We start from the raw sequence: 17,089 nt of genomic DNA, 5'->3' as shown, positions 1-17,089 counted from the left end.
TGAGTCGAGTCGTGGCTCAACCTGTTTCTGCGGTCCTGCCAGACTCTCACCATACTACTTCACTGATGGCTCCCACAAGATTGCTGACATCCTCGTGGATTCATCTTCTTATTATAGACACATGCATTTCCAAACATTTGGACTACCTATGTTGTAAATGTATTATCTTTTCGATTTACATACGGCATCTATTGCACGTCTGTCCGTCCTGGGAGAGGGATCCGTGATCTGTGATGGTCTTCTAGATGTATTACAGGTTGTTCTTTTCTACAGTGAAGTCACTCCACTCAGCTCGTAAATCATATGAGGCTGTTTATGACCCTGGATAGTGTGAACAGACCAAATATGTGTACAAATGTTTGTATATTTGAAAATATATTTTCTCTTGTGATTAGAGAATGACTGGACCATAATGGGATGGATGGATTGTCATACTCACATGAAATGCCAAGCCCTAACCGGTTGTGATGACAGTGATGTTTGCGTTTTCCTTCTAGTCCTTGGAGATGTAGTCTGTGGTAGCTTAAATGGCTTAACGCCTTTTAAAATATGCAGTAGCACTACTCTGGATTGTTTCCAGTTTGCTTCTTGATTTCCAAAGACATTTCAGCAGTCTGGATGAATTTGTGACAAAATCCCATTTATCAACTTAGTCTTCCTTGGCAGCTGGGTAAAAGAATATGGGTCAAATATTCATTGAGAGTGAATCAATTTTGAATAGGTTCATTGTAAATACATTAGTGTTGATGTAGGCTATTAGATTGTATCCTAAAATATATATTTAAAAGCAAATAAAAAAATGATCTTGGCTTCAGAACAGTAATGCAAAACATCTCTGGTTTTAGCAAACTATTTGTATGTCTATTTTCCAAAGGGAGTCAGGATCCATAAACCTGGACTTTGACTCTCTCTCCATAGGCTAGTTTGTTATTCAAGGAAAGCCAGGTGTGTATCAGGCACCGAGGATTTACATTTTCAACTGTTTAAGATAACGTGCTCTTTGAAGGTAACTTTATATCTATGAAGACACAATTAGTAACCAAAAGTCAGATAAGAAGATTGGACCAATTTGTCTCTTTAAAATGGATTGATGGGCCATTTAATAAATACATTAACTTAAGACAATGACACAATCTCTTAATATCCTGATGTTGTTGTGTTTTTTTTGGTCTGCATAAACTATAGAAAACAGGCCTGTAGCCTATATTGAACGATGATGACGTTTAGAAATGCAGCAGCCTGCTATGATATTTCTACTGGTGACAGCATTCCTGTTCTGTACTGGTTAGCTGTTCTGTGAATGATTACATTAGATGCTTTGCCACTGTAGGCTACTCAATTTTTCCTTAAATTAATAAAATAAAAATACATATTTTCATTTCGTTGTCCTATTTAAATCTATTAACTAGTAATATTATAAATGTGTTAATCAATAATCATAATTGTGTTTTGGAGAATGTCATCAAATATCATTGAATTTACTGGCAGGGTTTAATGTGAATTTAACTCCTTCACTTTAGTCACGTTATTCATGAGGAAGCTTCCAGAACTCCGTCCAATACTGTATACAAACCGCCGTTCCTAATATACCATTAGGAATAGAGACAACATCTCTTGGCACGTATAGGCCTGCATCTATATCATGTTGATGATGTGGGGATTTTTTTTTTCCCGCTCAGGATTCTGCTGTGCTGGGCCTGGGGAAACATGTACGTAAGGTAAATATTCACCTCTGCTCTGGATCAACAGTAAAGCTAAACGAATGGCCCCACCTACAAGAAAGCCTGACCAATCATTGAGCTTAAACCCCCTGATTTGTAAAAATGACCTTGAGCTCAGCCAATAGCGTAACATGTGGGCGTTGCCAAAACTAGTTCGGTTGCACCGGACGTTGCCCATCAACTTTTGCTACTAGAAGAGCGTTGTGTAAAGCTAGTTAGCTAGCAGCATAACATATCCATTTTAAGCTACTTTTTACCACTGGTGATGTTTTTCAACCTTTTGCAATTCAATCTGGGATTCGCAATCGTTAACAAATAAGCTACACATTCCAGAAGTGACGAGGAGACTCCATTTTCGTACGCGGCTGCCCGGACCAGCCTGCTAGACGGCAGAGAGCTAGCTGCTAGGCTAACTTTCCCTGCCAGAGCAAGCAGGCATCTTGTAATAAAGTATCTATCTGACGATACTTTAGCCGACTACAAAAGCCTCCCAGGTATGTATTTGGAAAACCACATCAACAGTATACATTGCATATGAGACCATATTGCTTCACAGGTCGGAAACAATATGATACAGGTCATCTTACGTTAGCTCCAGACCGTAATGCTAATGTTAGCTTCTTCACTACTCAGCTGATAACTCCGCATATTTTCCCAGCAAGCTCGACATGCTAAGCTAACGTTAAGCTAATGGATTTAGCTAACGGGCGATCAGTCACATTCCTAACCGTACCAAGCAGCGGTTATTGTAAACATAGCGTAACGTTATAGCATTCAAATAATACCGGGGCTGTGAATTAGTTACTAACTTAATGTTGCGTAATTTGCGATCTCTGCTGAGATGCACACATCTAGATGATTATGGTTTGTTGTTGTTGTCATCATATAATTCGTAGTGTTACTTTGACCCGCTGATTGCAGCATGCTGATGGTGGGAGGCAATGGACGGATGCACTAGAATGAGTGTGAAGGAGCTGTGTGATACCGATGACCTGGCCACCGGTTTGGTGCTGGACCCTTTGCTGGGCTTCAGCACCCATAAGATGAACATCAGGTAATGTGTTACTCAACATTAGTCTGCAACAGTCAATTTAGGTGGAGGGGATTTATCCTTTAAAAGTAAGATATCAAAGGATCCCAAATTAAAGTATATTTTTACTTATCTTTTCTTATTTTTATTAAAGGGTGCTTGCCTCCTTATTAAATATGTAAGTCGACTTTTACTTCTGCCTTTTAGCTGCACTGCACCGTTGCTTTTGAAATCTACGAATATAGGATCTCTGATCTTCTGATGCTGATATATTTTTTTGGGGGCTTTTTCTGTTCTGATTATTTGTATTTTTACTGAGACACGTATGAGCTGTCATGACACCCAAACCCTCCATAAAGTGTCAAAATACAGACCCAATTTAAAGATGGTTTGGAAAATATCACGTAATATAATTTTTTTAAATATAAAAAACAAACTTTGGAGCGATTGTATTTATTTGTTCATCTTGTGTCTTTTCTTGATCTTACCAATACTTACTATCTTACTAGTCAACTAGCATATATTTATTAGTATAAGTATTAATGCTGATGGAGAGTAAATTAATATCTAAAGATACAAGATAAAATAGCATTTTATATAGACTAAGGCTGATTAGATTTTGTTCTGTGACTTTCTGCTTTTCTTAAATGCCGTTATATGCTTTCTTTCTTCATCAGTCCCCCACCAGCGATCCGGCGATGGGGTAACCTCAAAGAGACCCTGTTGCGCTTTCAACGTACGCATGACTTCAATGCTACGTTCGAGGCGCTGACAGTGGGCGAACAAGCTGGTGACTACTTTAATGCTTTAGGGAGCCATCGACTGGAGCTGCTGAGACAACATGTAAGCTGATATATTTAAGCCTATGAATTATTATAAATATATAATAATCAATAATTAAGTTGCCAAAAGTTTCTGTTTTATAGTATCTGGATTAAATCATAGAAGGCTTCCATTGATCCTGAATTTGTCACTTGAATGTGAGAATATAATCTTTGATGTCTGCAGGTGTATCGCTACCTTGATGCCTTCCTATTGGATAGTGGAGTCAAAATAGAGTCCTGTGACAGATACTCCTCAGAGACAAATGGAGCAAAGATTACCTCAACAAGGCAATGGTAATCTCTCGCACATTTTATTTATCAAGGCAACATGTAGCTCAACAATAGCTGCTGAATTTCCTTTACCTTTTGTTTTTTATGTAATATGTGTATGTGTGGCTTTCATATGTTTTTTTCGCAGGTTTGCAGGAGAGCGTGTGGAGGTCCTGCTGGGCTGCATAGCAGAACTGAGCCCCTCCGACGGTGCTGTGCTGAGGGCAGGGGTCAATGACTTCAGTGTGATGTATTCAACACGCAAACGCTGCACTCAGCTCTGGCTTGGGCCTGCCGCTTTCATTAACCATGGTGAGTTTGTTTGCATCCATGATTCATATTTTCCGAGCACAGACATACTTGACCAATTCACAATGTGAATCACAAAACATTTTCTTAAAATTGAGAAAAGTCTCAGTCATATCCAATGGTGAAAAAGGTTGTAATGATATATCAACGCTCAAAAACACAAGATTGAAAAGTGCTATCCAAAACAAACACTTTTAATAACTCATTTTGTTTAGTTATTTTCATCCTTTATAAGCTTGTCTGTTTGATTCGTGAGCATCACTCTTCTCAACACAGGATTTCATACATTTTGTGCCAATTAACCAGTTATATAAGAATACTTTGTACTATAACCTTCTAATTTATAAGATTGAAGCTTTAAATTATAGTAAGGAAATTTGTTTTTGAGAAATATTCTAATGTGTCAAAAAATGAACTATTTGTTAATGTATCTTTAAGTGACAAGAATTACTTTGGTATTTTATGTATTGTCACAACAAGTGTAGAGCTGAAACGAATCCACCATACATTGATATGAAAATAGTCAACAATAACCTATTGTTAATCATTTGAACAAAACTTCCTATTCTATGGTTTCTTGGTCTTTTGGGATAAGGAATTAAATATTTTAGGGTTTTTGAATGTCAAAAAGAACAAGAAATGTAAGTAAGTCAGCATGGGCTGTGGGAAATTGTGGTGTGATTTATCACTACTGACATTTTGTAGACCAAAAGATTATTTGTGAAAGGGGAACAATCAGCAGATCAATAAACAAAGAAAAAAGTCCTTGCTAGTGTGCATTTAAAAAGAAATGTATTAATACAAACGGTAGAAGTAAGTAGTAGAAGTAACTGGCAGCTTGCTCTTCACAGCCTAGGGTATGAACTGAATTGTAATGTGTACAAAAGGTCCGGTGAAATTCAAGTAAATTCTTCCGTCCACTCAGAGGGCAGTCTCTGACAAGATCTTTTAATAATGTTTGAGAGTTAATCAGTTTAGCCTTTGAGCCTTTTGCAAAATTAATCCCGAACCAGCCACCTGAACCACAAAATAGCAAGCCTTTTATTCATTGCTGTGATTGAATTAATAACCCGTAACCTTTTATCTCTTTATTTATTTCCCCTTTGTTTGTCCCGGGTTGAAGACTGCAAACCAAACTGCAAGGTAATCATCAATTCAACATTTTTTTATCCATGAAAAATATTTGATAGATTAAAAATGTTTACTCGGGTCACATTAAATGTTTAAATATTTGCATTAATACATTGTGGATATTCAAAGTTGTACACAAAGTAGATACAGAAATACAACCTACTGTAACTGCTCCGTGCTAATGGATCCCATGGGCTCACAAACCTTTGTCCTTTGCTGTTTTTTTCTTTCCCCGTTTCACCCGCCCAGTTCCTCCCAGGGGAGAAGAATATTGCGTGCGTTGAGGTGATTCGACCCATTTCACCTGGGGAGGAGATCACGTGCTTCTACGGTGCCAGCTTTTTTGGCGAAGGAAATGAAATGTGTGAATGCTGCACCTGTGAGAGGTGTGTCTGTCAGCTCGAGGAGACGTTGTCTTTTTAATAGCTTGGTTTTAAAATATACTGAAGATGTTGTTTAGCAGTATAAAAAATACTTTTTGACTTAAATTACGGTTTGTTACTTTTTCATGTTAGGAATGGAGAGGGTCACTTCAAACACAGAGGAAAGCTGCCTGAATGTGAAGAAACAAAGGACCCTTTGGGACAGAAGTACCGCCTCAGAGAGAGATTTCTTCGCCATCACAGAGAGAAGGGTCACTTTCCTGCAAGGACGATAATACCAGGAGCCCACTCAGGAGTCTTCAAAGGTAACCACTTTTAGGTTTTACATTTTTTTTTTTTATATCTTTCTAAAGTCAGGGAATAAAATGCCAGATAATTCGTATTCCTTGCTACCTAAGGGTCCTCTCAGCTAGACAGAAGTAGCTGAATAGGAATATCAGCAGTACAATGCAATTATAAAGCAGGGATGTTGACACTGGCAGATTGTTTTACTAAAAGCTTGACAGTTTTCTCAACCCTTCAGTGGTTGTTAAATGCACCATCAAATTAAAGGCCTTTAGGAAAACCAACCCTGCTCGTTCATTAAGGTCCACTCAGCACATCATTTGTACAAACATGGCTGGAATTCCAGATACTACCTTACATCGAAATCATTGCGACAAAATATCTGTTGAATATATTTTTTTAAAGATAGATTTGAACTCTTGCCTGTTTATTGTCTCTCACATTAGGCCAACAACTCTCATCTCAAAAGTATTGCTAACGAAGTGAAAATGTGTTCTGTTTTCAGACTTTAAAATATAAACTAGGATTTAAGCATATACATTTTTTTTCCCTTTCCTATTTAGACTTTGATGTGTATGTTTCCAACAATTAATGCCGCCTTACTGATTTCTAAGAAGCCAATGTGCAAACAAAGTATTGGGCAGTTTTAGTGGTACTCAAAAGATACACACTCAGGGGTAGTGGCTTCAGTTCAACAGATGTCTGTTACACCTCAATCAGTCTGATGCAGTCGGTTATATGTTAATGGAATTAGTTTCACTCTTTGGAAACAGATGTCTCCAATTAAATACTGTGAATGCAGTCATGCAGACCCTGTTTTAGAATACATGTTTTTATATATATTCTTAAGGTAAATTGCGCCTGTTTAAGGGAGCATGGTGCAGTGTTTCCCCTATATACAAATAGCGGCGGTGCAGCCATTGCCACTGTATGTACTAGGCAGGGCCGATTTTTGGCATAGATAGACATAGGCGCCAGATCTGGGGGGCGCTGCGCTGGTAGCTCTGGGAGGGGAAAAAACATTTTTGACCGTTGGCGCTCATCCTAATTTTCGGCCTTGATGTAACAACATTCATAATTAAGTAAATGTAACACCCTTTTCACCCCGGTTACACTTTTCATTTGCCCTGTACAATGGGCGCTGTAAGTGATGAAAGTAGGGGATGTTGGCTTATTAGGCGCCCGCAGCTCACAGCCAAAGTGGGAGCGAGAGAGCGAGCGAAGGAGAGAGAGAGAGAGAGGGCGCACCGGTACCGGCGCTGTTGTTATTAGAATCTGGTGCTAGCAGCGCTAACGGATATAAGAAGTAGATGTTTCTACAACCAGGGTGGAGGAGAGCTCTCCTGTCAGACTGAGAGGCTCAGTGAGGTAAAGGACTCTCTTGAGTGTTTAGATAGTTAATTTTAGTCTAAGTTATCTCAGTGGGTCTCGAACGTTTTGACCACAAATTATGTAAACACATATTTCCAAGCCACTCCTTTATAATTATTAGGTTAAATAAAAACAGGTTTGAAATCATTCCAATGTATACTATAGGACAGTAAACCAAAAATATCGTTTAAAGTTGCAGAGATACAAAATATGCATACATAAATAAATGTTAACTAGGTAAAATAAGATATGAATGAACAACAAAAATAAAATAAGTTACATTTATTTGTTATTTGCTATGGTAGTTTATTGGTTATGTTCATATACTTATTTGATTATTAAAATGTAAACCGATCAGTGTTTCCGCTAGGATGGAGTCATAGCAGCGGTGCTAAGGCACGTGGGCTTAGTACAATGTGAGCGCGGAGCGCGCGGATGTTTTTTAGTGTGTGCGAAGTATGCCCCGCCAATTTGTTTCTATGTGTCAGCACAAGAAAGGCTCTTGAGGCCTAGTACCAGGGCCGGTTCTAGCCAATTTGCTGCCCTAGGCGAGATTTTATATGTAAAGAATAAATGAAAAATATCTACAAAAGACAAATACACTACAAAAACAGAAACTTATTGACATAGGTAATATATGGCAAAATGGCTTCAAATGTATTCATTATTGTATGAACATGTTTGAATTGGGGGGTGGACGTCACATCCTCTAGGGGGGTCCGGGGGTATGCCCTCCCAGGAAGTTTTTTTGAACATTTTAAAGTAAAATGCTTCAATCTGGTGCACTTTGAGCACACAATTACTAGAGACTGGATCTAGGGGGTACAACTCTAAAACACCCATATGAAAAAGATCAGTTTACATTTTAATAATCAAATAAGTATGTGAACATAACCAATAACCTACCATAGCCAATAACAAATAAATGTAGCTTATTTTATTTTTGTTGTTCATTCATATCTTATTTTATTTTTTATTTATTTATTCATGCATATTTTTGTATCTCTCCAACTTTAAACGATATTTTTGGATTACTGTCCTATAGTATACATTGGAATGATTTCAAACCTGTTTTTATTTATACTAATAATTATAAAGAAACGTCAAAACCTTAAACATTTAGACTACATACAAATTGTTTGAAACCCTTAAATAGATTTGGATTCTTTTTTTATCTTCATTGTATATGTACATTACTACAGGTGATGTAGATTCATTCAGATTGCAAGCAATACCTGCAGCTGTTCCTGTGGTTGTTAGACATTTTATTTGCAAGAAGCAGATATCCATTTGCTACAAACTCCACATAGTGCTCATTGTCTTTATACTCTTATTGGACCCAAATAGAGTAAATCAAGAATGACAGTATCATGTCATCTGAAACATGTTTACTCTTTGCTGTGTTTACGACCAATAGACATGATTTGTTGCTTCCAGGCAAAGAGAAAACTAAAACTGTAAATTTTTGTTGTACTTATTGACAAAACAAGACATTTGAAGACATACTTAAATCAAAACATGCTATCCTTTTAATACATTTGTAAGGACTAGTACAATTCATCAGCAGATGTTCAAAATGTCTGAAAAAGAAAATAATTGCTTAAATTAATAAGAGTTTTCCATATAGTTGAATACAATAGAATATCTGTGTTTTTATTTCTTTATTGAGCAGGATTTTTGTACACTGCTTATTTTGATGAGGATTAAGCAAAGAAGAAATGCTTCAACTTTAACTGCTTATTTTTTGTCTTTTATTCATAGCCATCCCCTCAAGGAATTCCTTTACCCAGCAGATGAGGAGAAATGCTTTGAAAAACAGAAAAATTGGTCGAACAAAGAAGTGGAGACGAGAGAAGCTCAGACTATCAGGGAAGCACGCAGTGCAATCCTCCACCGCCAGCCAGTGTGGAACAGATCCACTTTTGTCTGACTTCCCTCTCAAGGACATTAGAATCAGAGTACGGCGCCACTCAGTGGAGTTCTTACTCAATTGTAAGAATCCAAAAAGCAAAGAAAGGGCTTTGCTTCAACAGCTGGAGGAAGTGAGGCCAAAAAATATCGGGATAAGTGAACTGAATCTGACTGGCAAAGAAAATAACAGTGAGGTTAACTTGAAGCCTTTCACTCTAAATTCCTCAATGTCAGTTCTTCGGAAAAGTGGCCCTGCAGGATGCAGCCCAGGCCTTAATGGGAAATCTGTCAAAGTGTTGGATAGACAGGCAGTTCCCCAGAGGTACTCTTCGAGAAAAAGAAGCATGATTCAAACAGGGTCCAGCAACACAGCGATCACTACAACCGTTTGTCCCCCTGTCCAAAATGACAAAATCTGCTGTGCAATAACACAGGAGAAGATTGAAAAAGCAACCACAGAGAGTCAAAGCAACAAGTGCAGCAGCATTGAATCCTGCATCGTCAATACGGCTCAAAACCCAGCTGCTGGGCCAACAGAACCCAGGACTACCAGAGCGTCATCGATGCTGGAAGTCTGTCAGAGTGTCACTGATAACACAGAGGAATCTGGAGAAAATCCACTAATATCCCTAAAGCAATACCTTACAGTCAACCTTACAAGGTTATCGTTGCCACAAAGTGTAAAAGCAGGAAAGGCCCCTGAAGACGGGAAAGGAATTGTGAAGTTAAGTGGAAGGACCAGGCATAGCACGTGTCACAGACCAGCACCTCTGTCAGTGCAGTCAGAAAAAAGATTGTCCAGATGTCAACAAAGGCAGGTGGAAAGCTCAGAGATCTGCACAGCTGAAGGTAACAGAGGGGTAAGGGAAATGTTTTTCAAAGCCATTGATAAAGTAAATTTAAGGGAGCAACAAGCAAGTGAAGCTGTTGATGATCTTTCCCCCAGCAAGGAAGGGGGAAACGATAAGGTTATAGAAATAAAAACGATATCACCAAAAAAAGATGGAATACAGAAAGAGCAGCAGGACATTGTAAAAAGCAAAATTGAAGGGCGGGAAGAAAAGCAAAATGCAGCTTCTGCAATTGTGGAATGTAAAAATAACACAGGCCTGGAAGAAGTGAAAGAGCCGGAATGTAAAATTGTGCCCGTTGAAAAAACTAAAGAACAAAATATCATACAGTATGATAAAATTAAAGTTGAGGAGGGAACTGTTAAATTAGAAGAACAAATGGCTAGGAGTGTAATGAATCGGCCAGTAAATAGCCATGAGGAAGATATTGTCATAAAGCAGGCAAGGGTTATGTTGTCTGATATTTTAAGAAAAGATGCACATTCAATGGATAAGAGATTACACAGTGATATTGTAGGAAGAGGGCTTTCTTCCTCGCCTTCTAAAGAAACGGTAAGTGCTCAAGGGAAGGAAGAACTGACCGAAACAAGAAGAGGCAGGTCCAGTTGTTTGTCGCAGAGAAGGATGATGAGGCAACGACAGTTGGGGCCTAGAACAGCAACAAAAATGGCAGAAGCTAATCAAAGAACCAGGGGAGACTTTAGAAAAGAAGGTTCGGCTTTACTGAAGACTGAGTTGATTGAGGACAGTTTAAGGCTTCTGTCGTCACCAAGGCATAATGACCCATCGGCCACATGCTCTAACCAACTACCTCATAAATCAGGAATTACAGAAAAATCTGCTAGTAATCTGCATCCAGGTACAAATACACAGGCGCATGTACAGTCAAACATACCGCTCAAAAAACGTACATTTCGCAGTTCTGTGGAAATAGATCCTGAACAAGGTGTGATTTCTGCTTCAAATCAAGCTTCTAAAGAAGCCACTGAGTTAAATTCATCTGCAGAGCTGAAGAGTAGCAAAATGAAAAGAGAAAATAAAGTCAGGTGTAGGAGAACAGAGCTCCAGAGGTTAAACCCCAAAAGGGTTGCAAAACAAAACTACTGTAAGCGATTGCTTCGTTCCCATTCTAATAAAGTTCAGCGACGCAATTTATTGAGAAAAGTAAGGAATATTAAAATAGAGAGGCAAGATCCGGACATTGACAAGGCTCCGACTCGAGTGAGTGATAGGCTCGCGAAGGAAAAACAGGCTGGGGATCGTGCTAAAAAGCCGAGTCCAAATACATCCCAAGAGGAAGATGAGGTTGAAACAGTAATCCAACAATGTGGTTTGGAGGAGACAAAGCCGCAGCTTGATTTTAAGATTCGTTTCAAGAGGAGGAGAGGGAGAGTATGGGAAATGCATAAAGCAGGATTGGGAAATATGGCATTAAAAACTGAAAAGGGAGATGGGTTGATGACATGTGACCCTTTTAAAGCCATCATGGATTCTGTATCGGTTTTAAACATGGAGATGGAGGCAGCTCAGGCACATGTGCAGGCTAGTAAAAAGTCAAAGAGCAGATTGCATCGTTTGAAAAAAAGAGGGGAGAGGCTGAGTGAAAATAATACAAATACATCCTCGGACACAAAATCAGACCTTGAAAACGTACGAGCACCCAGTGAAACGGCCAATGCCAAAATTGAGATTGCAGAAAAGCTTGATGAGGAACTTCCTGATGGAGTAATACTGGTACAAGAAAAAAACAAGACTTGTAAAAATGATAGTGACATGCCAGCTGTAGCGAAAGAAACAAAAATTGAAGATCATTTTGTAAATAATTGCTGCTTGTTTGAGACTGGGTCACAGCAAAAACTGCTGCCTGAAGTAGATTCAAATGGTCTTCCATTACCAGTTATTAAACTGCGCAGAAAGAAAGAGAATATTTGGGAGGTGGACAGCAAAGACGGGCTTATACAAACAGAACTTAAAGTAGAGCACAAAGTAAAGAAAGAGATGTGCAGTCACCTTTTAGAGAAACAAAATAAAGGATGTCCTAGTTTCAGCAAGCTCAAAGAAGAGTTCCCTTTCCAAAGACCTAACAAGAACTCGGCCTTTCTGAAAACAGAAGCGCAGCCATTTTCCTTGTCTCTGTCACCACTGTCGCTGTCTTCCCCTCTCAATGACAATAAAACTGAAGTGATATACCCGCCTGCACGTGCAGTCACTGAAAGGCCAGAGATGAACAGCGGAGGAAGGAAACAGAGGTACAAAAGGGAGAGACCACGAAAGTGTGTGCCTGTTGAAACACCCACCCCTTGTCTTAGTCACACTCTACAACAAATTGACAACAGTCTTTCCAGGCTCACAGAGGGCTTGTGTTCATCTCAGACTTTGGAAAAGCCAATAGCCTGTTCCAGTGCTTGTAATTCTGTTATCCAGCCCACGTCCCAGTCTCCTCTATTCACAACTACAGATACCTTGCTATCTGCTGAGCCTAACTTCACAAACTGCTGCGATGATATTCTGGACTTTCAGTGCCTCAACTTTGAGGGCTATTATCAACCACAGAATATACTTCCATCCTCCCCATCAGATCTGTGTTCACTGGATGCTCCCACTGATCCTTTCAGCAGTCCCCTTTCTCACAGCCCATCTGACACATGGGCCAATGAGACGCCGTACCTTGGCCCTCCAAGTCCAGGAAATAACTTTACAAATGAGGATCTGCAGTTTTTTCCTGGTTTTATTTCTTCCAAAAGTGACACTGTTCCTTTGGAATGTGAAGTGAGGGATACTCCCAAAGACAGAAACCAACCCAACACCAGTTTCAGTTTTGCAGCTCTAGGCAACATTGACTTCACTGCTAAGGATCGACTTTTTAGTAAAAATCCAGGAATGAGGCTGTCCAGAGAAGATCTCAGAACTCAGTCCTTTCCTGTGGTCAGCAAGCCTCCATTATTTGGTGCAACTCCGTCTTCTGTTACGCCTCAAACCCCTGTTACTTTAACCCCACCATGTATCAATGTAAAGGCGAGCACCAGCCAATCAAAAGCCCAGTCAAACCTTAGAACCCAGGGCCCCTTCCATCGTATGACCATTCCTAGTAAATCCCAGACTTTTTCAAGTTGTCAGCCGAACACAGCAAGAGGAGTGCCCCAGAATTGCTTGCCTAAATCTGTCCCAGCATCTCAAACTGCTAACAAATTCCCCTCTTCTCAACTCTTCACTTTGAAAAATCCAAATCCTCCCGACAATCCATTCAAATTCCAAGAGAAAAACGCCACAGTTATTCACAGGGTGCTTAAGTATCAGGGGGGGAACCAGAGTCAGAACCTGTATAGTGCACCTTGTAAAGACGCCATGGCTGCTGGCAGCCCGATTGCCACATCTAGAACATTTGGTGCAAAATCCGGTGCGTTTGAGAAAACCCAGCAGTGCCAGAAACTAAGTGTGGACAGTCATCATAAAGGCAACATTTCTGTTCATGGGTTTGGAAAAGATGCTGGACATTTTGGTTCCTCCAGCAACCCCAGCAGGGCCAACCCTCATTTCAACAAACCCAACTCTTTACCTCTGTCTTTTGGCAAAAATACAATGCCATCTGACAAACATGAAAGTGGTGAACCTAACTTGACATTCAAAAACACGCAAAGACCCCTTTTCTTTCCTAGCAAAGTGTCTGATGGTTATTCGTCAACACAAGACAAGAAATCCACTTCGTCAACCTCAGACAAGCACCAGTCATGCTTTATTCAGCAAGATCCCTTTGATTTTAGCTTCAGTTCGCCCATGCCTCAGCACAACAATCCCCAAGTGGCACACAGTACACCTACTGGTACGCCGGCACCAGCAAACAAGAGTCAGTCCTCAACCTCCTCGGCCTCTTTCCCTTATGGTTATCAAGGTCCTCCTTACGTAGTTAATTTCAGTGGAGATCATTCATTGACCCTAGGTCTCAGGGATGGGGCTGACGGTTACCCAGGATTAGGCTCGACAAACTACACCTACCACTGTCTGATGGAACCTTCAGGTACCCAAGGGAGACTAGTTCTTGAGCCCTGTGGACCCCAGCTGCCTAACCCAGCATCTTTTTCTTTGGGTGGATTTTCAGGGCTCAAAGGTCAGGATGAACATTGCAGAAAGGACATGCATCAACAGTATCAGCCTGGGGAACAACAAGGCACACAACACTATGGGAATGTTCCATTGTCTCACTCAATGGGTGCCACAAAACCCAAGAGAGTGAGGTTAGTGGTGACGGACGGCACAGTAGACTTAGATCTCCAGTACTCGGATTGATTTATACCCCTACAAAGTTTGGATGTTGTTTTGCTAAAGGGGAAATACAGTATCTGCCACACGATATTTTTGTAAACTCTGTAATGTAACTCCACCATTCATGAGAGCCTGTACACATAGACTTTTCTAAATTACCATTTTTATTGACTGTTAGTGTATGAATGAATTAAACAGAGTTTTATGTAAAGTGGGCGTATCAGTGTGTTAAAACTACTGTGTGTGTGATTTGACAACAATTAATTAATACAAACGAATTGTAAATACCAAATAAAAAATGTATAAATAAAACGGATAATTAAATATATTTGTGACTTTAGACCTACAGGCCTAGTAAACATTGAAAGCCCTTTTATGTAGCTGTATGACTTTTTCTATACAATGTATGTCGGTAAAGACACAAACACCATCATTGCTTGCTGGTACTTGTGTTGGTTGGTTGTAAGAAGGCAGCTTTGTGCCTCAGTCTTTGATATGTTCTTGTGACTTTTTAAAGCACCTGTTGAAACAGTTAACCCTCATTTTTATACTCACAGTAAGCTCCTTTCTCACTTTGTGTGTGCGTGTGTGCTTGACAGGCAGGTCTTAAGGGATCAAATTAAGGTGTGTTGTTGCACCCGCTTGTGTGACTGTTTATGATCATTAGTCACTTTTATATTAGTGAAAGGCTTGTGCATGAACGGTGTACAGTAAAATGATTTCCTGACCTTAACCAATATACAGTTTATTCAATATTATTCCACGACTTCAGTGGGTAAAGATGTGGGACATGAACTTCAGCTTTTCACAGCTGCTCTTTTGAGTAACTAGTTGATGAGTGGGCTTGAAAAACTAACTAATGTTTTATTTTTCAGGGCGTTGTGCTCAATGCATTGAAGTAAAGTACAACATCTTTGTTATGGATGTTCAGCAACGTGGAAACGTTTAGATATTCCTATGGTACATCAAGAAAACTGACAATCTTCTTACAGAGTATCTCCCATTTGTTTTTCAAGGAAATGTATGATTATTATACAGAAAGAAAAACATAAGGAGATGTTGTGCATCACCTGCAATAGTGAAGATGTGTTGTTATTGATTGAGCCACATATTTATATGTGTCTTTATACAAACAGAATTATTTTTCTGTCGATTGTGGAAGTCATGCAAGCAATCCCTCATTTCATGATGTACTGTATGTTGAATCCATTCTCCATCAGTGGGCACGAGTGTTCAGTGTGACTGCACAGCCTTTCATTACTTTGAAATTGTACTGTACTGTATTGATATGGAAAGGCTAATTATTTATTTTAATATCCTCATCCTTGAAATGGTGCTTTTTATGTAATTTATATTTAACATTGATTGTGTAAACTATTAAATGTTTTGTATTATTTAATAGGACAAAATACTGAATTGATTTAGACTTAAGTATTTAATTTCCCAGCATTCAACATGTTATTCAATGTTTCAGTTGTTACAGGAAAATGTTCTGTCTTTTTCCTTATTCACAGTTAGTCTTACTGAAAGTCTGCTGTAGAATTGTATAAATGTAGGCTATATCATTAAAGATAATTCATTCTTTTTAATATATTTTCTGTATTTGAGTCTTTTAATAGTTATTTTAAAGAGAGTACTTCATAGCTTATAAATGTTTGATTGATTATCCATTCAATCCTTTATTCTACTGCTTACATTACTTCTCAAGCCCTTGTCGTTTCTAAATCGGCTCATATCTAATGACATACCTTTCTATAGTATTTTATAATAACTCTAATTTATTATTTTCAGATTGAAGATTTATCTTATCTCGTTTTGTCAATCATATAAAACAGAAAACATGTATCTATTAGTTATACATATCTATATATGTGTGTGTACAAGTCAAATACATGGTAAAGTAAACTACCTAAACATTGTAAGTAGTAAAGTATTTGAGTAAATGTGTTTAGTTACACTCCACCACCTCTTAAGATTTCCTGTTTTGCTTCATCTTGGGACGAGCGTTCATTCTCCTGGTTTATTGCTCAGCCTTCCTCTCTACCTGTTCTTTCATCATATACAACCTGTATATTCCCCTCGAACCCCTCCTCTCCTTCAGCACATGACCCAGTTCCGCCTTTCTCAGTAGTTAATTCTGATGCCAAGTATAATGGTTTTCTTATAATTAGGACGGAAAGAGAGTGAGAGCTTATTCCTTGTGGTAGTGAGATGGTATATTCAAAGAGACTGAACAAAATAAGGGATGCAAAAAAGGTATTCATTTGAAAACCCTGTGTTTCTCAGCTGTTGTAACATAGGACACAGGTTAATTCTCCTGAGCAGTGGTGGAAGAACCAAGTGGCTCCAAAGTCCCCTGTGACTGGTCAATTATTGTTTGAATCAAGTTTTAAATAGATAATATGGATGCTTCATTGTTTAGGATAAGCAGCTTCTTACTGTTTTAGCTACATGGTCAACATGGAGCTTAATCTTTTTACTGAGTGTTGGGTAGTTTAGTCCAGCGGTTCCTAAAACGGTTTAGCAGAGGGGTCCTGAGGTGATTTTATGGGAAATAAAGCAAAGATATTCGGAGTCCTAGAAAAAAAGTTTATTTTCAAATTAGGTAAGTGATTGGGGTGTAAGAAACATTGAACTCATACGTTTTTCTCTATTTTGTTATAACATGCCCCTATAGTGACATCCAGTCAAGGCTTTCTGCCTCTCATCTACTTACAGGGAAATGTCTGAAACTTTAACACAA

The 17,089-nt window shown here is 39.0% G+C and overlaps 1 protein-coding gene across 1 annotated transcript; it reads left to right on the top strand.

The window, feature by feature from the left end:
• The first annotated feature begins 1,876 nt into the window (after positions 1-1,876).
• Positions 1,877-15,939, top strand: kmt5c (lysine methyltransferase 5C). The gene is made up of 9 exons (XM_034219748.1): positions 1,877-2,215; positions 2,643-2,775; positions 3,429-3,594; positions 3,760-3,869; positions 3,994-4,157; positions 5,278-5,297; positions 5,535-5,671; positions 5,801-5,973; positions 9,086-15,939. Exons 2-9 carry the CDS (start codon positions 2,663-2,665, stop codon positions 14,368-14,370), a joined length of 6,168 nt encoding a protein of 2,055 aa, XP_034075639.1. The 5' UTR covers positions 1,877-2,215; positions 2,643-2,662; the 3' UTR covers positions 14,371-15,939.
• Positions 15,940-17,089: the final 1,150 nt, after the last annotated feature.

Source organism: Gymnodraco acuticeps, unplaced genomic scaffold (assembly GCF_902827175.1).
Source record: "Gymnodraco acuticeps unplaced genomic scaffold, fGymAcu1.1, whole genome shotgun sequence".
Lineage (NCBI taxonomy): Eukaryota > Metazoa > Chordata > Actinopteri > Perciformes > Bathydraconidae > Gymnodraco > Gymnodraco acuticeps.
The sequence above is the reverse complement of the archived record's forward strand: the minus strand, read 5'-3'. Positions and strand labels throughout refer to the sequence as shown.